The sequence below is a fragment of the Manis pentadactyla genome, chromosome 3, assembly GCF_030020395.1.
Source record: "Manis pentadactyla isolate mManPen7 chromosome 3, mManPen7.hap1, whole genome shotgun sequence".
NCBI classification, from domain to species: Eukaryota; Metazoa; Chordata; class Mammalia; order Pholidota; family Manidae; genus Manis; species Manis pentadactyla.
This window is the reverse complement of record NC_080021.1, coordinates 43497768-43519338: the sequence shown is the minus strand read 5'-3', so window position 1 is coordinate 43519338 and position 21571 is coordinate 43497768. Positions and strand designations below refer to the sequence as shown.

The following is a 21571-nucleotide window of genomic DNA, read 5'->3' as shown; positions in this document are numbered from 1 at the left end:
TCCCCCAGGGCTTAGTGCAGAGGGAACAGACAGAAATTACCATCTACTATTCTTTGCCTGTAAGAAGTCAATTTTTAAACTTTAAAAGCTACTGCCTGAGGATATGACTTTCAATCTTCCTAGATCTAGGTGATGACAGAAATCCCCACTCTGGGACACTGACAGGTCTCGGAACACCCTTAACTACTGGGAGCCACTATGAACAATAATAAAAGCTTGGACATTCACAAAGGTTTCAGAGACAACCAAGAGCTCAGACTGGGGTAAACAATAAGATTCATCTCCTACATGGGACCATTTCTTCAAGACCAGGGGAAGTGTCTATTTTATCTAATGTGCAGATACCTACAAAGACAGTCAAGAAAAGTGAAGAAACAGTGGAATATGTTCCAAACAAAAGAAAAAGATAAAACTCTACAAACAGACCTCAATGAAACAGAGATAAGTGATTTACCTGATAAAGCATTGAAAACAATGGTCATGAAGTTGCTTACCCAGGTCAGGAGAAAAGTTCATGAACAAAGTGAGAAGTTCAACAGAGACTGAATATATAAGGAAATATCAAACAGAAATCACAGAGCTGAAGAATAAAATAACTGCACTGAAAATTTCAGAGGGGTTCAACAGCAGACAGATCAAGCAAAGAAAGGATCAGTGAAAGAAGAGAGGGGATATGAACTCAACAGTCCAAGCAGGTTTATTGCTGAACCTGAGAAGTACCCTCTTGTTCTGATGAGCAGAAAAAAGGAAAGAGAGAGTCTCTACAGGTCAAGAGGCTTTTTATGGTCAGGGGTTTTGGCAGGCTGTTTGGGGCGCGGGGTTCCTGCCACCTGAAGTTATTTCCAATATCCAGTATTTCCTTCTAATCCTTGTACATAAAACTTTATATTTCTTATCATAACATAAAATTTGCCATTTTCTCTATATTATATCAGAAATTTTCATGTGGTTTTACAGACTTCATAATTAACTTAATGGTTGTAAAAGTGTTCCATTGAAATTAGAAACCATAATTTATACCTCAATTTCTGAGCTTCTAGGTTGCTGTCATTTTTTAAAAGAAATGTTGTTGGAATAAATAATTTTAAACAAATAAGCTAGAACATTAATCTAATCAGCATTAGTATGTAAATACCTTCCTAGTCTAAACACTTTCTAACACAGGTGACTGATGCAAACATTTCTGATACTTTCTTTTGAAGTTTTCTTTACAGTCAATCAATTAACCACATTAAAAACTAATTTCATTATTTTGTAACACATATTGGTTTTGGACCCTAAGTCATTCATTCATTTTGTTCATAATTTTGGCCATGTCCAAAAATCAATTCCAATTTTAAAATACCAAATTTTGCCTCCATTTAGACTATTTGGGAGGCTGCCAGATGTTCTGTAGGCAATTTTAGATGAAAAAATTCCAAAAATGTTTAGAGCAATGGGCAATTACTGCAATAACTGTGCAGCCTCCCACAGTAACAGTTTTGGAGGGATAACACTCCTTTTATGCAAATTTAACTAGGTTTGTTACTATATCCATTAAGTCCATAACTCTTGTCACACTTTATGTGAAACTAATATTGTTCCAAATACATATCAGTTCTTTGAGTGCAGGGACTGATTCTTTCACAGCACCTGTATTAGTGTCCTGCACAGAGTATGTACTTTTATATATTTGTGATTGATTCTCTAGAAATGAATACTCTGTTGAGAATACAACTTTTCCACTGATGAAGGTACATCTTTGAATGAAACCTTTCTTCTGGGTTGAAGGCTTGAACTCTCCAAACCTTAGGACCAACCGTATCTGCATCACTTGGGAATTTATTAGAAATACATATTCTGTGGCCCCACCATGGACCTACTGAATCAGAAACTCTGGATGCTGGGCCCAGTGGTCTGTGTTATAGCCAGTCCTCCATGTGATTCTGACAATGTTTCTGGTAAAAAAATCAATGCAAGTAAAACACTCAGAATACTGCCAGCCCTTCAGCAAATGCTCAGCAAGTGCTATTATTATTATTAATTTCTTTGGAACATTCCATGGACTGTTCTTTCAAGAGCTTAACTTCTCTTTGTGGTATTTTGTGATTTTAAGGGAAGGTTTATGCTTTAGGGGTTCTTGGAACAAGAATATCACCTTTCCTTAAATCTGTAGGAATCAAAGCTCCACTACTTACTTGAGTAAAGGTCTTTCTGTGGTGCCTAAAATAAAGGAAAAAGGATGATACCATAAACTTTAAAAAAGGCCAATGGGAGGAAAATTTTAAATCAGAGTTAGGAGACATCCTTTTTTATCTTATGGAAATGTATTATTTAGGCAAATTTACTGATAATCATGCACAGATGTTGTTTGTAGATATTATTTTCCTGCTGTAAAGCAACCAAGTGCTGATTTCCTATCTGTGCCAGCAGTCTTTTCAGAATGAATTCTGTGCCCTTCTATATCATTGGGCAACAGAAATCTCATAACGTGACCTTTCTAAAGATTAAAGACTAAAACATGTACCTATTGCTTCAGAGGCTGAGAAGATGTACACAAATGTGAATAAATGGTTAAAATACTACCAGATATACAGGAAGAGTCCTTGAACACAAATGCAATTGACATCAAGAAAATATTGGCTTTGTAATTCTGCCTAAATGGCACATCGATGGATCGTCACTGTAGAAGAATTCAGCTGCAAGTATTTCATGTAATTGATGGTGGAAGAAAAGAAAATTTCACCAGATATTTTTCTATTCATTTGCCACAGGTGCCCAACTGCCTGTGACCTAGTATTTCAAGGATTCAAATTGCTACAGTGATAGCTTCAGGCTTTGCTTCCAGATTATTTTACAGGCTGTGCCACAGACTTCCAAGAATTTAATTCTATTTATTGGTAATGCTGCAGTCCACACAATTTCAGCCTAACAGGATGACTATAGTTTCTCAAAGATTCAACAGAATATTGACAGTTTATGTCACCCCAAATTTATGTTCAGTCTTTATGATGTGTATACTGTACTTCATTCTTTTATTTGATCTTAACATGATTTCCTTTACATGTGTCCATGTTTGATCTATTGTGAAGAATACTGCTGTGAACATAGGTGTACAAATATCTTTGAGACCTTGCTTTTAATTATTTGGGTATATGCCCAGAAGTGGAGTTACCAGTTTACATGGTAATTCTAGTTTTAATTTTTTGAGGAACCACCATTCTGTTTTCCAAAGAGGCTGTACCATTTTACATTCCCACCAACAGTGCACAAGGATTCTAATTTCTCCATATCCTTGCAAACTCTTGTTATTTTTTTTTGATAGTAGACATCTTAATGGATGTGAAGTGGTATCTCATTATAGTTTTGATTTGCATTTCCCGAATGATTGTGAAGTTGAGAATATTTTGACATGCTTATTAGTCATTGTTGAAATGTCTATTCAAGTACTTTGCCCATTTTTTAATTGGGTTGTTTGGTTTTCTGTTGTTAATTTTTCAGTTCTTTATTCTGGATATTAATCCCTTATCAGAGATATGATCTGCAAATATTTTCTCCCTTTGTGTGTGTTGTCTTTTTACCTGGTGTTACTGTCTTTTGACGTAAACAATTTTTTAGTGCCCATGAAATCTAATTTGTCTATTTATCTTATTTTCCTATGCTTTCCATGTCATATCCAAGAAATCATTGCCAGAGCCAATGTCATGAGGCTTTTGCCCTGTTTTTTTAAAAGAAGTTTATAGTTTAAGTCTTACATTCAAGTCTTTGATCCATATTAAGTTAATTTTTGCTTATGATGTTAAAAAAGGGTCCAACTTCATTCCTTTGCATCCAGATATCCAGTTTTCCCAGCACCATTCATTGAAAAGTCTGCCCTTTCCCCATTGAATGGTCTTTTCAGCCTTGTCAAAAATCCTGTATATGTGAGGGTTTATTTCTGGACTCTCTGTTCTATACCATTGGTCTATATGTCTGTCTTCATGAAGTATAACACTATTTTGATTGTGGTAGCTATGTAGAAAGTGTGATTCCTCCAGCCTTGTTCTTTTTTTTTCAAGATTATTTTGGCTATGCAGGGTCATTTGAGATATCATAAGTTTTAGGATGGGTTTTTCTATTTCTGCAAAAAACATCCTTGGGATTTTGATAGCTATTGCACTGAATCTGCAGATCACTTTGGGTGGTATTTACATCTTACCAATATTAAATATTCCAATCCATGAACATGGAATCTATTTCCATTTATTTATGCCTTCTTTAATTACTTTAGCAATGTTTTCTAGTTTTCATTGTTCAAGTCTTTTTTTCACCTCCTTGGTTAAGTAATTCCTAAGTATTTTATTCTTTTTGATGCCTTTATAAATGGAATTGTTTTTGTAATTTCCTTTTCAGATTATTTATTGTGTATAGAAATGCCACTGATTTTTGTGTGTTAACTTTGTATCCTGCTACTTTGCTGAATATAACATTTTTTTTTGTAGAGTGTTTAGGGATTTTTTCATAGAAGATCATATCACCTATGAACAGACATAATTTTACCTCTTCCTTTCTAATTTGGACGCCTTACTTCTTTTCAGAACTTACAGTACAATGTTGAATAGGAGTGGGGAGAGCAAACATCCTTGCCTGGCTCCTGGTATTAGAGGAGAAACTTCCATTTCAGACTTTTACCATTGTGTGTAATGTTCACTGTGGGCTTTTCATATATGGCTTTAATTATGTTGAGGAAGTTTGGTACCATTCCCAGTTTCTGGAATGTTTTTTATCATGAAAATGACTTGAAATTGGTCACAGCTTTTTCTTAATAAAGATGATCATATGGTCTTTTTTTGCTTTATTCTGTTAATGTGGTATAATACATTGATCAATTTTTGTATGTTGAACCATCCATACATTCCAGAAATAAATTCCATTTGGTCATAGTGTATAATCCATTTAATATGCTGCTGAATTCTGTTTGCTAGTATTGTGTTGAGGATTTTTGCATCAGTGTTTATAAGGGATCTTTGTCTGTAACTTTCTTTTCTTGTAGGATCTTTGCCTGGCTTTGGTGTCAGGTTAATGCTGACTACCTAGAATGACTTAAGAAATATTCCTTCCTCTTCAATTTTTTGAAAAGTTGAGAAGGGCTCATGTTACTTTTTCCCTAAATGTTTGGTAGACTTTACTATCAAAGCCATAATTTCCAGGACTTTTCTTTGTTAGGAGGTTTTTGACTACTGATCCGGTTTTCTAACTAGTTATAGATGAATTCAGATTTCCTATTTATTCATAATTTAGTCTCAGTAGGTTTTCTGTTTCTAGAAATTTGTCCGTTTCATCTCGGTTATACAATTTGTTAGCATATAATTTTTCATAGTACTCTCTTACAAATGCTTTATAGTTCCCTTCTTTGGAATTTGTAGTAATGTACCCACTTTAATTTATGTTTTTAGTTATTTCAGTCTTCTCTCTTTATTTCTTTGTCCATTCAGCTAAAGGTTTGTCAATTTTATTGGTTTTTTCAAAGAACCAACTTTTGAAAAAATTTTCTCTGTTGTTACTATTCTGTTTCATTTGTCTCTGCTCTAATCTTTATCTTCTTTTAAATTTTGGTATAGTTAATGTACAATTACATGAACAACATTATGGTTACTAGACTCCCCCTATTATCAAGTCCCCACCACATACCCCATTACAGTCGCTGTCCATCAGCATAGTAAGATGCTATAGAATCATTACTTGTCTTCTCTGTGTTTTACTGCCTTCCCCATGTCCCCCCCAATATATTATGGGTGCTAATTGTAATGCCTCTTTTTTCCCCTTATCACTCCCTTCCCACACATCTTCCCCAATCCCTTTCTCTTTGGTAACTGTTAGTCCACTCTTGGGTTCTGTGATTCTGCTGCTGTTTTGTTCCTTCAGTTTTTGCTTTGTTCTTATACTCCACAGATGAGTGAAATCATTTGATACTCATCTTTCTCGGCCTGGCTTATTTCACTGAGCATAACATCCTCTAGCTTCATCTACGTTGTTGCAAATGGTAGATTTGTTTCCTTCTTATGGCTGAATACTATTCCATTGTGTATATGTACCACATCTTCTTTATCCATTAATCTACTAATGCACACTTAGGTTGTTTCCTTTTCTTGGCTATTGTAAATAGTCCTGCAATAAACATAGGGGTGCATATGTCTTTTTCAAACTGGGCTGCTGCCTTCTTAGGGTAAATTCCTAGAAGTGGAATTCCTGGGTCAAATGGTATTTCAATTTTTAGTTTTTTGAGGAACCTCCATACTGCTTTCCACAATGGTTGAACTAATTTACATTTCCACCAGCAGTGTAGGAAGGTTCCCCTCTATCCACATCCTCTTCAACATTTGTTGTTGTTTTTCTTTTGGATGTTGGCAATCCTAACTGGTGTGAGGTGATATCTCACTGTGGTTTTAATTTGTATTTCTCTGATGATTAGGGATGTGTACCATCTTTTCATGTGTCTGTTTGCCATCTGAAATTCTTTTTTGGACAAGTGTCTGTTCAACTCCTCTGCCCATTTTTTAATTGGCTTATTTGCTGTTTGTTTGTTGAGGTGCATGAGCTCTTTATATAATTTGGATGTCAACCCCTTATCAGATATGTCATTTATGAATATATTCTCCCATACTGTAGAATACCTTTTTTTTCTACTGATGGTGTGCTTTGCTGTACAGAAACTTTTTAGTTTGATAAAGTCCCATCTGTTCATTCTTGCTTTTGTTTCCCTTGCCCGGGGAGATATGTTCATGAAGAAGTTGCTCATGTTTATGTCCAAGATATTTCTGCCTATGTATTCTTCTAAGAGTTTTATGGTTTCATGACTTATATTCAGGTCTTTGATTCATTTTGAGTTTACTTTTGTGTATGGGGTTAGACTATAATCCAGTTTCATTCTCTTACATGTAGCTGTCCAGTTTTGCCAACACCAGCTGTTGAAGAGGCTGTCATTTCCCCATTGTATATCCATGGCTCCTTTATCATATATTAATTGACTGTATATGTTTGGGTTAATGTCTGGAGTCTCTATTCTGTTCCACTGGTCTGTGGCTCTGTTCTTGTGCCAGTACCAAATTGTCTTGATTACTGTGGCTTTCTGGTAGAGTTTGAAGTTAGGGAGTATAATTACACCTGCTTTATTCTTCCTTCTCAGGACTGCTTTGGCTATTCGTGGTCTTTTGTGGTTCCATATGAATTTTAGAACTATTTGCTCTAGTTCATTGAAGAATGCTGTAGGTATTTTGGTAGGGATTGCTTTAGGCAGATTGGCCATTTTGAGAATATTAATTGTTCCTATCCATGAGCACAGGATGTGTTTCCATTTATTGGTGTCTTCTTTAATTTCTCTCATGAGTGTCTTGTAGTTTTCAGAGAATAGGTCTTTCACTTCCTTGGTTAGTTTTATTCCTAGGTATTTTATTCTTTTTGATGCAATTGTGAATGGAATTGTTTTACTGATTTCTCTTTCTGCTAGTTCATCATTAGTGTATAGAAATGCAACTGATTTCTGTGTACTAATTTTGTATCCTGAAACTTTGCTGAATTCAGATATTAGATCTAGCATGTTTGGAGTGGAGTCTTTATGGTTTTTTATGTACAATATCATGTTATCTACAAACAGGGACAGTATGACTTCTTCCTTGCCAATATCGATACATTTTATTTCTTTGTGTTGTCTGACTGCCCTGGCTAGAACCTCCAGAACTATATTGAATAGAAGTGTGAAGAGTGGGCATCCTGTCTTGTTCCTGATCTTAAAGGAAAAGCTTTCAGCTTCTTGCTGTTAAGTATAATGTTGGCTGTGGGTTTGTCATATATGCCCTTTATTATGTTGAGGGACTTGCCCTCTATACCCATTTTGTTGAGAGTTTTTATCATGAATACATGTTGAATTCATGTTGGTTTTGTCCTTCTTTTTGTTGATGTGGTGTATGATGTTTATGAATTTTTGAATGTTATACCATCTTTGCATCCCTGGGATGAATCCCAGTTGATCATGATGGATGATCTTTTTTATGTATTTTTGCATTCAGTTTGTAGTATACTGCTAAGTATTTTTGCATCTATGTTCATCAGAGATATTAGTCTGTAAGTTTCTTTTTTTGTGGTATATTTGCCTGGTTTTGATATTAGAGTGATGTTGGTCTTGTAGAATGAGTTTGGGTGTAGTCCCTCCTCTTCTACTTTTTGGAAAACTTTAAGGAGGATGTGTATTGGGTCTTCACTGAATGTTTGATAAAATGCAGCAGTGGAACAATCTGGTCCTAGGTTTTGTTCTTAGGTAGTTTTTCGATTACCAATTCAATTACTTTGCTGGTAATTTGTCTATTCAGATTTTCTGTTTCTTCGTGCTTCAGTCTTGGAATGTTGTATTTTTCTTGAAAGTTGTCCATTTCTTTTAGGTTATCCAATTTGTTACCATATAATTTTTCATAGTATTCTCTCATAATTCTTTATTTCTGTGGTGTCTGTAGTGATTTTTCCTTTTTCATTTCTGGTTCTGTTTAATGTGTGTAGATTCTCCTTTTTTCTTTATAATTCTGGCTAGGGGTTTATCAATTTTGTTTATTTTCTCAAAGAAGCAGCTCCTGTTTTCACTGATTCTTTCTATTGTTTTATTCTTCTCAATTTTATTTATTTATGCTTTAATCTTTATTTTGTCCCTCCTTCTACTGACGTTGGACCCCATTTGTTCTTCCTTTTCTAGTTTCATTAATTGTGAGTTCAGGCTGTTCGTTTGGGACTGTTCTTCTTTCCTGAGATAGGCCTGTATTGCAATATATTTTCCTCTTAGCATGGCCTTCACTGCGTCCCACAAATTTTATGGTGTTGAATTATTGTTTTCATTTTTCTCTATATATTACTTGATCTCTGTTTTTATTTGGTCATTGATCCATTGATTATATAGAAGCATTTTATTAAGCCTCCATGTATTTGTGGGCTTTTTCATTTTCTTTGTGTAATTTATTTCTAGTTTCATACCTTTTTGATCTGAGCAGCAGGTTGTTACTATTTCTACCTTTTTGAATTTACTGAGGTTCTTTTTGTGGGATAGTATATGATCTATTCTTGAAAATGTTCCACATGCACTTGAGAAGAATGTGTATCCTGTTGCTTTTGGATGGAGTGTTCTGTAGATGTCCATTAGGTCCATCTGTTCTAATATGTTGTTCAGTGCCTCTATCTCTTTACTTATTTTCTGTCCTTTTGAGTGAGTTGTGTGTTGAAGTCTCCTCAAATGAGTGCATTGCATTCTATTTCCCCCTTTAATTCTGTTAGTATTTGTTTCACACATACTGGTGTTCCTGTGTTGGGTGCAGAGATATTTATAATAGTTATATCCTCTTGTTGGACTGACTGACCCTTTTTTCATTATGTAATGTTCTTGTCTCTTGTTACTTTCTTTGTTTTGAAGTCTATTTTGTCTGACACAAGTACTGCAACTGCTGTTTTTTTCTCCCTATTAGTGGCCTGAAATATCTTTTTCTATACCTTTACTTTCAGTCTGTGTATGTCTTTGGGTTTGAAATAGTCTCTTGTAGGCAGCATATAGATGGTTCTTGTTTTTTTTAATCAATTCAGTGACTCTATGTCTTTTTATTGGTGCATTCAGACCATTTATATTTAGATTATCGATAGGTGTGTAATTATTGCCATTGCAGGCTTTAGAATTGTGGTTACCAAAGGTTCAAGGGTAATTCCCTTACTATCTAACAGTCTAATTTAACTCACTCAGTATGCTATTACAACCACATCCTAAAGGTTCGTTTTTTTTCCCTCCTTTTTCATCCTCCTCCATTCTTTGTATGTTATCAGTTGTATTCTGTACTCTTTGTCTATCCCTTGGCTGATATCTATTTAGCCTTGGGAATACTTCCTTCTATAGGAGTCTCTCTGAAATTCACTGTAGAGGTAGTTTGTGGGAGGTAAATTCTCTCAGCTTTTGGTTATCTGAAAATTGTTTAATCCCTCCTTCAAATTGAAATGATAACCTTTCTAGGTAGAGTATTCTTGGTTCAAGGCCCTTCTGCTTCATTGCATTAAATACATCATGCCACTCCCTTCTGGCCTTTAAGGTTTCTGTTGAGAAGTCTGATGATAGCCTGATAGGTTTTCCTTTGTATGTGATCTTTTTACTCTCTCTAGCTCTTTTAAAAGTTTGTCTTTATCCTTGATCTTTACCATTTTAATTATTATATGTCTTGGTGTTGTCTTTCCTTGGGTCCCTTGTGTTGGGAGGTCTGTGCACCTCCATGGCTTGAGAGACTATCTCCTTTGCCAAATTGGGGAAGTTTTCAGCAATTACCTCCTCAATAACACTTTCTATCTCTTTTTCTCTCTTCTTCTTCTTCTAGTACACATAAAATGAGAATATTGTTTCATTTTGATTGGTCACACAGTTCTCTCAATATTCTTTCATTCTTAGGGATTCCTTTTTCTCTCTGTGCCTCAGCGTCTTTGTATTCCCCTTTCCTAATTTCTATTCCATTTACCATCTCTTCTACTACATCTAATCTGCTTTTAAATCCCTCTTTTGTATATTTCATTTCAGATATGGAATTTCTTAATGATTGAATCTCCAACTCAAATTCATTCCTGAGTTTTTGAATATTTTTCTGTACCTCCATGAGCATGTTTATGATTTTAATTTTGAACTCTCTTTCAGGAAGATTGGTGAGTTCAATTTCATTGGGCCCTTTTTCTGGTGTTTTTGAGATTTTGATCTGAACCATGTTCTTTTGACGTTTCATATTTCTGTGTGGTGTCCACTATTTCCCAGAAGCTCTAGTCTCTGGAGCTGCTCAGCCCCTAGAGTGAGGTTGGGGGTCATAGGGGAGTGGAGCTGGTGCCTGGGGGGAGGAAAGGTCTGTTTCCTGATTCCCAGCTACAGTGCCTGTCTCCAATGTCAGAGACAGTGGACCAAGCACACAGGTGTAAGCCTCTGTGCTTTGCATCTCTAGCTATTGTAGGTGGGGCCTCCCTCTTGCTGGCCTGATGCCAGCGCAGTGACTGCCGGTTTGCAAACAAGTGCCACCAGGCTTGGAGGGAGGTGCAGCAGGCTGCTTATCACAGTGGGGGGCCTCGCAGCTGGGCAGCCATCCAGGGGTATGGATCAGTGAAGCTCCTCAAACTTCCCAACCTAACGGGCAGAGCGGGCCCAGGCAACCTTGTCCAGATCTCCCCTCCCCCATGCAGGAAGCTTCGTGGAAATCTGCCTCCCACCCCTTCAGCAGCCCTCTCGCTGCTAGGAAGCCTCTCAAACTGCCTGCCTTTCTTTTGTCCCAGAGCGGCCAGGTGTGGATCCCCCTCCTCCACAAATGGCCAGAATCTCAGTCTCTCAGGCACTCCGCCTGTCCCAGCTCATCAACCTGCAGAGCACCACACAATATAGGTTTCTGCTCACAAAGAAGATCTCCAGAGCCCGGTGTTCAGCAGTTTCAAGCTTCCACCCCCTCACCCACTCCATTTTTCTTCCTCCCGCTGGTGAGCTGGGGTCGGGAAGGGGCTGGGTCCTGCTGGATTAAGGCTTTCTTTCGTTACCCTGTTTCATGAGGTCTCCTCTGTTCGTGAGGTCTGTATGCAGTCTGGTGCAGTCTTCTTGTTGCTGTTTTAAGGATAGTTGTATTAATTAACTATTTTTGCACCATTTGTTGTTTTGGGAGGAGTTCTCCATCTCTCCTCTCACGCCACCATCTTGAATCTCAAGTCTCTCCTGTTTTTTTTTTTTAATGTAAACATCTTTTTAAAAACCATGGACTAGGTGGCTTATAAACAATAAACACTTATTTCCTCACAGTTCTGGAGGCTGGGAATTCCAAGATTATGGTGCTGGCAAGTTTGATGTCTTTGTGAGGGCCCACTTCCTAGTTGGCTGTCTTTTTACTATTGCTTCACATGGTAGAATGAGTGAGGAATCTTTCTGGGGCCTCTTTTTTAAGAGCTCTAATCCCACAGATGATTATGACATAATCACTTATCAAAGGCCCACCTCTGAATACCATCACCTTGGGGGTAAGATTCCAAAATATGAATTTTGGGGAGGACACAAACATTCAGTGTATAAAATTTGCTGTGAGTTATGGATTCAGTTCTGACCTAACAGGAAGATGTTGGGGCTCTGAGTGTAAAGAGAGAGTAGCATAGATTAACAGAATTAATATTTGAAATTTAGTCTATTTCATAATTAGAAGACAGTGATCTGGTTTAGAAGATCTTTAAACACCTTCCAGTCCAATTAATCAGAATTATTTTCCATTGGAGCTTAAACTGATAACAATATTTAGTTCATAATATGGACAGAGCATTTCATTGGTTAAGGTTACCTTCTTCATTTACCAAAAGATTATTATGTCCCTCCATATATGTATCATTAGTACCATCTTTATTAAGTAAATTATTCATTTTCACATTTTTCTTATTCCAAGAAAAGTTTTCATCTTGTTTAATACATAAACCCATCTTTTTAAAAAACTGTAAAGATTAGAGGAGAAAAAAATAAGATGATGAAACAAGTATAAGTGCAGAAATTGTAACTTATACAGAACAACAAAATCAGAAAGGAAAATAAAAAAGGAATAAATATATTTTGTGATGTTTACATTAGATCACAAAATATATAACTAGTATTTATATAATACTTTCTATATAATAAAATATTAACTATTTTTAGCTATTTTTAATTCTCTTTAATATTTTTTTCAAAGGAAATTACCTCCTTATATCTTTGAATCTTCTTTATATTTCTGTGTTTTAGAGAAAAAAGCTCTAAGACCTTCCTGTATGCTGTTGAAGTTAAAAGTTACAGTTTTATTGCCCTATGTATTTCTTCCTTCTTTTTCCACTCTTGTGGAACTGGCTGGGTTCCTCTGATACTGCATTTGTAATAGTCTCCTTCCTGGGATCTGCAGGTGAACATAAGATATGAAACATGTTGGTTGAGTTTTGTTCATGTGGAGTCTGTCATCAGCATGGAATAGAATCCAAGAATTTGATTTTTTCCTGTTTCTCTTTTGCCATTTCAACTAAATCATAGAAATCAAAAAATGAAATTTGGTCTTACCTCCTTGCTTGATCAGGTTTTTTTTTACCTGGGGGAGTTGGAAATATTTGAGTGTCTCCCTTTTGTGAAATAATGTTGTAAATAAATGACTTTTCTTTTGTGTTGCTAATAACAGTTTGAAACACCTGAGATGAATTACTCTTGTTAGTGACAATGTGAAAGTCTAAGACGACCTTACTTTTAAGATGCTAGATTAAAAAAATTAATAAAGTCAACTGCCCAAGAGAGTTATTTTCAAACTGATTTTTAAATCAAACAAACCTTTCTAACAAACACAATGTGTGCTCTTCTGACCTTACTAATAAAGGAGTTAAAAAATAAACATTCCTAGAATAAGACAGTAGCTTCAAATGCACACAGTCCTCACAACCATTGCCACCTCCAGACCATTTCTTCAGGGAATATTCCAAGTCTTCATTGGGTTATGAGTAATATTTATTTTAGTCATTGTATTATATGCCCCTGTAAAACCCACTTATTCCTCAGTAAGGATACATAATTGTCCTCTTGTTGGATATTTAACAAATAAGCTGACACCCACTTTCAAGGGTTGATTTGAGCTTGGCAGGTTTTGAAATGCTCAGAAACATAAAGTGCTTGGTGTCTTTTATAAAGAGCTAGTCAGAAGTGACTAGCATTAAGGGAATTTGATTGACATATGGTAATCAGGTGGGAAATTTCAAACTTACATGTTTAAACATCGCACTTATTTTATGTAGATAGTAAATACTTAGCTGACTTAAATTATGTCACTTCATAAAGAAACATGAAATTTAATGAAATTTAAGAGTTGAATTGAATATGTTCATTTTATATTTTGGGCATACTATCTTGCAAACACAGAGACCAGTAGGCTTTGTCTTCATGTATCTCATAGGCCATGTCCAAGGAAGCATGATTTTTGAAGGAAAGAGATACCTGGATTTTCTCTTTAAAGAGAAATATTTTTATTTTTATTTTTAATAATAAAAGTTTTATTGGTCTATAATTCATATACCATAAAATTTACTCCTTAATATGCACAATTCATTGGTTTTTAGTATATTCACAGAGTTGACCAACTACCATCACTACCTAGTTAAATAACACTTTTATCATTCCAAAAAGAAACCCATATAGATTAGTATTCACTCCCTATTTCCCTCTGCCCCCCACAGCAGACTCTAGGCAATCTAAAATTTACTTTCTACCTCTATGGATTTGCCCATTCTAGACATTTCATATAAATGGAGTCTTAAAATATGTGGTCTTTTGTGATTAGCTTGTTTCACTTAGGATACTGTTTTCAAGCTTCATCCATGTTCTAGCATGCATAAGAACATCATTTCTTTATGGCTGAATAATATTCCATTGTATGGATATACCACATTTGTTTATCCATTCATCAGTTGGTGGACATTAGGGTTGTTTCCACCATTTGACTATTGTGAATAATGCTCCTGTGAACATCTGTGTGAACATATATTTTCATTTCTCTTGAGTATATAACTAGGAGCAGAATTGCTGGGTCACATGATAACTACATGTTTAACTTCTTAAAGAACTGTCCAATTGTTTTACAAAGTGACTACACCATTTTATATTCCCATTGGCAATGTACAAGAGTTCAGATTTCTCCATATACTCATTGGTACTTGTTTTTATTTGTGTTTTTGATCGTAGCCACCCTAGTGGGTGTGAAGTGGCTTTTCATTGTGGTACTGATTGGCATTTCCCTTATGGCAAATCATCTTCAGCATCTGGTCATATGCTTAGTATACATTTCTGTATCTTATTTGGAGAAAGTTTGTTCAATTTTTTACCCATTTTTTCAATTGGATTACCATTTTATTACTGAGTTCTTAAGAGCTCTTTATATATACTACATACAAGTGCCTTATCAGATACATGACTTGAAATTTTTGTCCCATTTTATGGATTGCCTTTTCATTTTTTGATGATGTCATTTGAAATAAAAAAGTTTACAATTTTGATGGTTCAATTCATCTAGTTTTTTCTTTGGTTTCTTATGATTTTTGTGTTGTGTCTAAGAAAGAATTTCCATACCCAAGGTTATGGAACTTTACAGTTTTAGCTCTTACATTTAGGTCTATGATTCACTTTGAATTAATTTTTGCATATGTTGTGTGATATAGGGGTACAATTTTATTCTTTTACATGTGGTTATAAGATTGGCCCTAGCACCTACCATTTGTTGAAATTCTTTTTCCATCACCATTGAATTATCTTTTTACCCTTGTTGAAAATGAACTGACCATTCTTACAAAGGTTTACTTCTGGACTCTCAATTCTATTTTATTGATCTACATATTAACTGTTCTTTTGCCAGTACCATACTCTCTTGACTACTATAGATTTGTAGTAAGTTTTGGTATTTGGAAGTGTGAGTCCACCAACTTTGTTCTAATTTTTTAATGTGCTGTTTATTCCAAGTCCTTTGCTTTTTTCCATACAAATTTTAGGATCAGCTTGTCAATTTCTTCAAAAAAAAAAACCAGCCAGCTGGATTAATAGGGATTACATTGAATCTGTAGGTCAATTTGGGGAATATTGCCATCTTAACAATATTAAATCTTCTAATCCATAAACATGGGACAGCTTTCCATTTATTTAGATCTTCTTTAATTTATTTCAACAATATTTTACAGTTTTCATTGTACAATCTTGTACTTTTGTTAAATTTATTTGCAGTATTCTATTATTTTTGTCACTAATGTAAATGGAGTTGTTTACTTAATTTAATTTTCAGCTTGTTCATTGCTATTCTGTTACTACTATATTGTGCTGCTCATTGCTATTGTACAGTTGATCTTTGTATCCTGCAATAGGTTTTAACAGTTTTGTGGATTTCTTAGGATTTTCTATATAATGACCATGTCATCTTTATACAAAGATAGTTTTACTTCTTTCTTTCCAATATGGATTCCTTTTACTTCTTCTTTTTCTTGTCTAATTTCCCTGTCTAGAACCCCTAGTACAATGTTGAAGATAAGTGGGGAGAGCAGACATCCTTGTCTTGTTCCTGATCTCAGGGAAAAAGCAGTCAGTTTTTTACCATTAAGTGTAATGTTAGTTGTGAGTTTTTTATAGATACTTCCTAATTATGTTGAGGAAATCCTCTTCCATTCTTAGTTAATTTCTTTTTAATCATGTTAGATTTTGTTAAATACTTTTTCACCATATCTTATGATGATCGTGTGGTTTCTGTCCTTTTGTATTACTATATTACATCGGTTGATTTTTGGAATTTCTGGGATAAATCCCAATTGATCATGGTGTGATAATCTTTTTCATATGTTGCTGGTATTACTTTGCTTATGTTTTGTTGAGGACTTTTTACATTTATATTCATAAAAGATGTTGGCCTGTAGTTTTCTTAAAATGTCTTTGTATGGTTTAATATTAGTAATGGTGGCCTTGTAGAATGAGTTGGGAAGTGTTCCCTCCTCATATATTTTTTCGAAGAGTTTGTAAAGAATTGGTATTAATCTTTAAATATACTTATTTTGATATTTTTATGGCTTCTCTTATAGTTTACCCTTTGTATTGTTAAATTGCAGGTGGGCTTTGTAAATGGAGGCAGGGAGGTGGTGGTTATCCCAATCATCCCCTGTAGGACAATAGATGTGAAAGTATAGGACTCCAAAACTGTTGCATCTTCATTTTGCCTACTTTCACTAAACAATAGTGGCTGGATACTCCACCACTGAATAATATGCTTAATTGAAGAAACAAATTGGAATGCTTTTATATCTTGAATTCAGAACCACAGATGGAAGTTACCATTTTCCTCAGTGAAGCATTACCATGGGTGCATGTCCAGCTTACTGTCCCCACTTTAAAAGCTCTTACCTATGACTTTTTAGTACAAATTTGTTTATAAACATTATTTAGAAGAACCTATTAAAAAGTATTAATTGAATTGACCTCTTAAGAGAGTCTGAGAACAAGAAGAGTTTGTTGTATCCCAGACATCACATAAGGTAATATGAATTTAGGTAATAAGTATTTAGATTGTTTTCTACATGTTCCAAAGTACTTTTGATCATTAATCACTCTGTCAACACTCAGTGGGAAATTAGCACTGAATAAATAATAGTAACAAGTATTGACTAAATAATTATTATGTGCCAAACATTGTTTTAAATCCTTCACATATATCTTTTATTCCTCATAGCAATATTATGAGGTCAGTACTATTGTTATTCTCCACTTCACAGATGTGGAGACTTAGAAACAGAGAGGTAATCTAAATTGCTTGGTATCATGCAGGTAGAGAAGAATGGTAGAGCCAGGATTTGACCTAGGTTATGTGACTCCATAGTTTGCCCACGACCAGAAATCAGAGTGGATCCAGCATATTCCAGAGCAAGGATTAAGATTCAGCATTTCTGTATTAATAGTTTTGAGTTGATAAGTCATTTATTTCTCTCTTGAAGAAGAAAAATAAAAATTTCAATCAACATTTAAGAAATATGCATAAACAGATTGTACTAAGGATTTGAGATTAGTCTGTCCTGCAAGGGTAATGTAATAGACAAGTTAATAAGACAAATTTAGCATTAATTGAGTTCTTAACTGTGTTGCATAGTGAGTTACTTATATTAATTAATTGCATCTGCATAAAGTAAATAAAATAATTTTATGAAATAGGTATTACTATCACCTTTGTTTATAGATAAAGCTACTGAAGCAAAGATGTGTAACTTACCCAAGGTGAACTAGCAATAAATGGCATAGTCCAATTTTGAACCCAGACAGTATTGCTCCAGAGCCTTTTTCTTAATTATTTTGCTGTACAATTTCTCTGAGAAAGTAGTCACTTGATGTATGGTCACAAGACAGTCATACCAAGAAAGCAGTGGTAAACCGGATTTTTGTGTTTATATATGTGGAGGTTGAAGTCACTTATAAAGGAGATATGTTATGGATGAAATGAGAGAAAGGCTTTTCTGTAAATATTAGAAAATCTGAAACAAATATAGAAATATGAAGAGTAAAAGTAATTTTAAAATGGAGGGCTTAGTTTGTGCTGTTATAGATGATGGGAATAGACTGATAGGATGTAGTGCACACCCAGAAGCTGTGCCACCTTGGCCTGAGGGAATTGTGGTCTTGTACGGTTTGAAACTGTACCTCAGGGGTAAAAAGGGACAGTTGAAAAGAGAAATTTTAGAAAATAAATTTGATGAACTCAATTAGCATGTACAGAGGTTGAATCAACAGTAGATTAGTAAACTTCAATTACAAGTGTTTCTAATTCTGTAAGGAGAATCTGGAAGATAGCAGGAAAAAAATGACCAGTTGAGGTAATATTTCTCCTTTAGTGCCAAAAATATAATCATTTTTTTCTTGTGGCAGTAAAATCAGGGACCTGGGTTTATTCATCACTGTTCTTTGTGGGGACATGAACATTTCCCATTGCTCTACAGTTTTCTGCAGTGTTCTACCACCAATGCAGGGCTACATGTTTGGGCCTCTGACCAGCGAGCTGAATGTGTCTGGGCCAGTTGTCTTCCAGATGTGTGGGTCTCCTGGTCTGTGGCCTGGATGGACTTCAGAGCAAGTTTTGTCTCTGCAAACACATGTACCCACCTCTTGGTCATGAAGGCACTGTCACTGTTCTGCCTTTGAGGTAATTAAAAATTTTAGAGGATCATCCAAATTATCAAAATAAATTCCATGTAATGCTTTCAATGAGATGATTAAGTTAGATTGAAGTTTCCAGGTTTTTTTTCAACTAAAAAGAAAAATTACATTCACATAAAAGCAAATAAGCCAATATTACCCACCTCTCCTGTTCTTCATATGCAGGCAAAGATCAGTGAGTCAGATGTCAAATACAAACACTTTTTAAAAACACTTTTGGTGCATTTATACTTTTGAGGTAACCCAGTGACTTCTTTTCTCAAGTCCTCACACAGGTGTGCAGGAATATCAGGATGGTGTGCCAAAGATCCCAACAGCCTGTATTACGGTGGAAGATGCAGAAATGATGTCAAGAATGGTTTCTCGTGGGAGCAGAATTGTTATTCAACTGAAGATGGGGGCAAAGAACTACCCAGATGCAGATTCCTTCAACACTGTAGCAGAGATCACTGGTAGCAAGTACCCGGAGCAGGTGAGTGAACAGGGTGGATGGGCTGTCTGGGAATAAGATGTTTTGGTTAAGTTTCAGTTTTTAGGTCATTTGGGAAAGAAAGAACATGAGTCTGTTGAGATGTCCCTCATAGATTCATTAAAGGCAGACACTTCGTATATATTTTTTCTCATCAGAAGTCTTATTATATTGGCTGAATAAAGGCAAAGGTAGGACTAATGAAAGGGCAGAATAGGATCCATGGTGTGGATAGTCAACCTTGGAAGAGCGGAGGGCAATATTTGTACATGCGTGTTGTGTTTATTTTGTTTGGAGCCTGCTTGGCATTTGAGATCATGGCAACAACTAATAGTTATTGTGTTCATTGTGTGAATTATCCTATTTTATCCTTTCAAAGCTCATGAAGTGGGATCTATTTTCTTGATTTGATAAGTGGGAAAACCAACATGGAGAGAAACTCAGTTGTCTTAGGTCCACATGGCTAGTAAGTGGCTGAGAAGGGTCTTAAACCCAGGACCTTAGGAATAGTAAACTAAACACTAAACTACAGTTATAGTGCAATTTCCATAATTATTTTTCTTAGTAAAGTTTTGACAATCAATAGTCCTAGAGGCAGATCCAGATTCTATACTAGCTGAAGGGTAAATAACTTGTTCTCTGAGTCTTAGAGAAATTATCTTCAAAGAAAAGGGTGGTCTATGTGACTCACAAGATTATAGTGAGATTGGATTAGCTAATGCACATCAAAGTAGGCTCTCACATCACGGGTGCTCACTGAATATAAGTTTACTTCATATGACATCAAGTGTACAAAAATCAGTTTTTATGAGATTTCTAACACCAATTTCCTTTATTAGTGGTTACTGAAATTATGAAAATAGCAGTTAAAATTATTCAGGAGTTTCAGACTTTATTTTATTTAAGGAAATGAAATGAAGGAAATGAATGAAATGAAGGAAAAAGTAAATAGTGATGGACTTTAGTGATGGAGAAACAAACCTTCTGCATGTGTCTTGACTCAGGACCTCTCCCAAACTTGAGGGCTGTGCTGCAGTAAAGATTTGTTCTATGTTCAGAATCCTTTTCTCCCTTCTTGAATTACCTGCTTCCAGGACCTGGGCATGTGTCAACCTGGGGTTTGTGGCCCAGAGACAATCAAAAAGCAAGACCTCAGTAAGACCATAGAGAGTCAGATAGCTATGCAGAATACTGAGAAACAAACCCTCACAGCCCCTTGACCCTGTAAGGAACTGATAAAACAGAAGGGCCAAGAGTCTATATTCTAGGTACTGAACAGTCAGGCTCCTTAGGTCTAATCCATACCAGGTATATTTCCCCAGTCAGTAGTTCCAGGATAAAGTGTTACCATTTTAAGGTTGCTGGGCCAGGGCAGGAGGGGTTTAAGATTGTATATTATCTGTTGTCTGGGTGAGCAGGCCACTTCTGGCCCTGAGAGTGGGCAGGCAAGGGGAGTGTGTACCATTTGGAGCCTTCATCTAAGTAACCAGGGGGTGTCAAAGTCTGAGGTGAAAGCACTGGGGCAGAGATGTTCTTGGGGATGCAGCAGCCAGAGGGCTGAGATGGTGCTGGCTTTACTGAGGTATAATCTAGATAAAGTAAATTTACCAAAGTTAGGTGTGCAACTCAGTGAGTTCTGAAAATTGTGTGCAGTATTATAACCGGTACCACAATAATAATGTAGAATATTTCCGTCACTCCAGACATTCATGCTCTTGTGCCCCTTTGCAGTCCATCTTCTCATTCACTCCCTTGTTCTCTGGATACCACTGATCTGCTTTCTGGAACTGTTTTTACCTTTTTAGAATTTCAATAAGTGGAATCACAGAATGTGCAGTCTTTCACATCTGGCTTCTTTCACTCAGCACTTTTGAGATTTATCCACATTCTTGAATCAGTTGACCATTCCTTTACATTGCTGAGTAATATTTCTTTGTATAGATATGCCACAATTTGTTACCCATTAAGCAGTTGTTAGACATTTGGGTGGTTTCTAGTTTTTTACTTTTATGAATAAATCTTCTGTGTAAATTCTTGGATGAGTCTTTCTGTGGCCTTATGTTTTAATTTGTCTTTGGGTACATGTGTAGGAGTAGAATTGCTGGCCAGCCTGCATTTTAAGGATTCAGTGGGAAAAGCACCTTCTCCAGGTGGGTAGATTCCAGGAAGTTCCCAGGACTCAAGATTAAACTTTCACCTCTACCAAGTGTTGCATAGCATTCCAAGAGCTTGTCATAAATACCTTGTTACCAAGATGTAAAAGGTAGAAGATTAACAAATTTCTCCCTCAAAGAAGTCACAGCATTACTTCCATGGAAAAAATGTAGATGAGTGTAGTAAAGTCCATGTGGCTGTGTTTTGGTGGGAATCTGCCTTATAATCTGCCTGGAAACATGGAAGAT

The 21571-nt window shown here is 35.7% G+C and overlaps 1 protein-coding gene across 2 annotated transcripts in view; it reads left to right on the top strand.

Annotated features, from left to right (window-relative positions):
- Nucleotides 1–21571, top strand: part of CPQ (carboxypeptidase Q) — a 925692-nt gene that overhangs the window by 252381 nt on the left and 651740 nt on the right. For both annotated transcript variants that reach the window (XM_057497874.1, XM_036875582.2), the window contains exon 4: nt 18965–19172. In XM_057497874.1, the coding sequence (XP_057353857.1) occupies nt 18965–19172 (208 nt within the window). The remainder of the gene's footprint in view (nt 1–18964; nt 19173–21571) is intronic.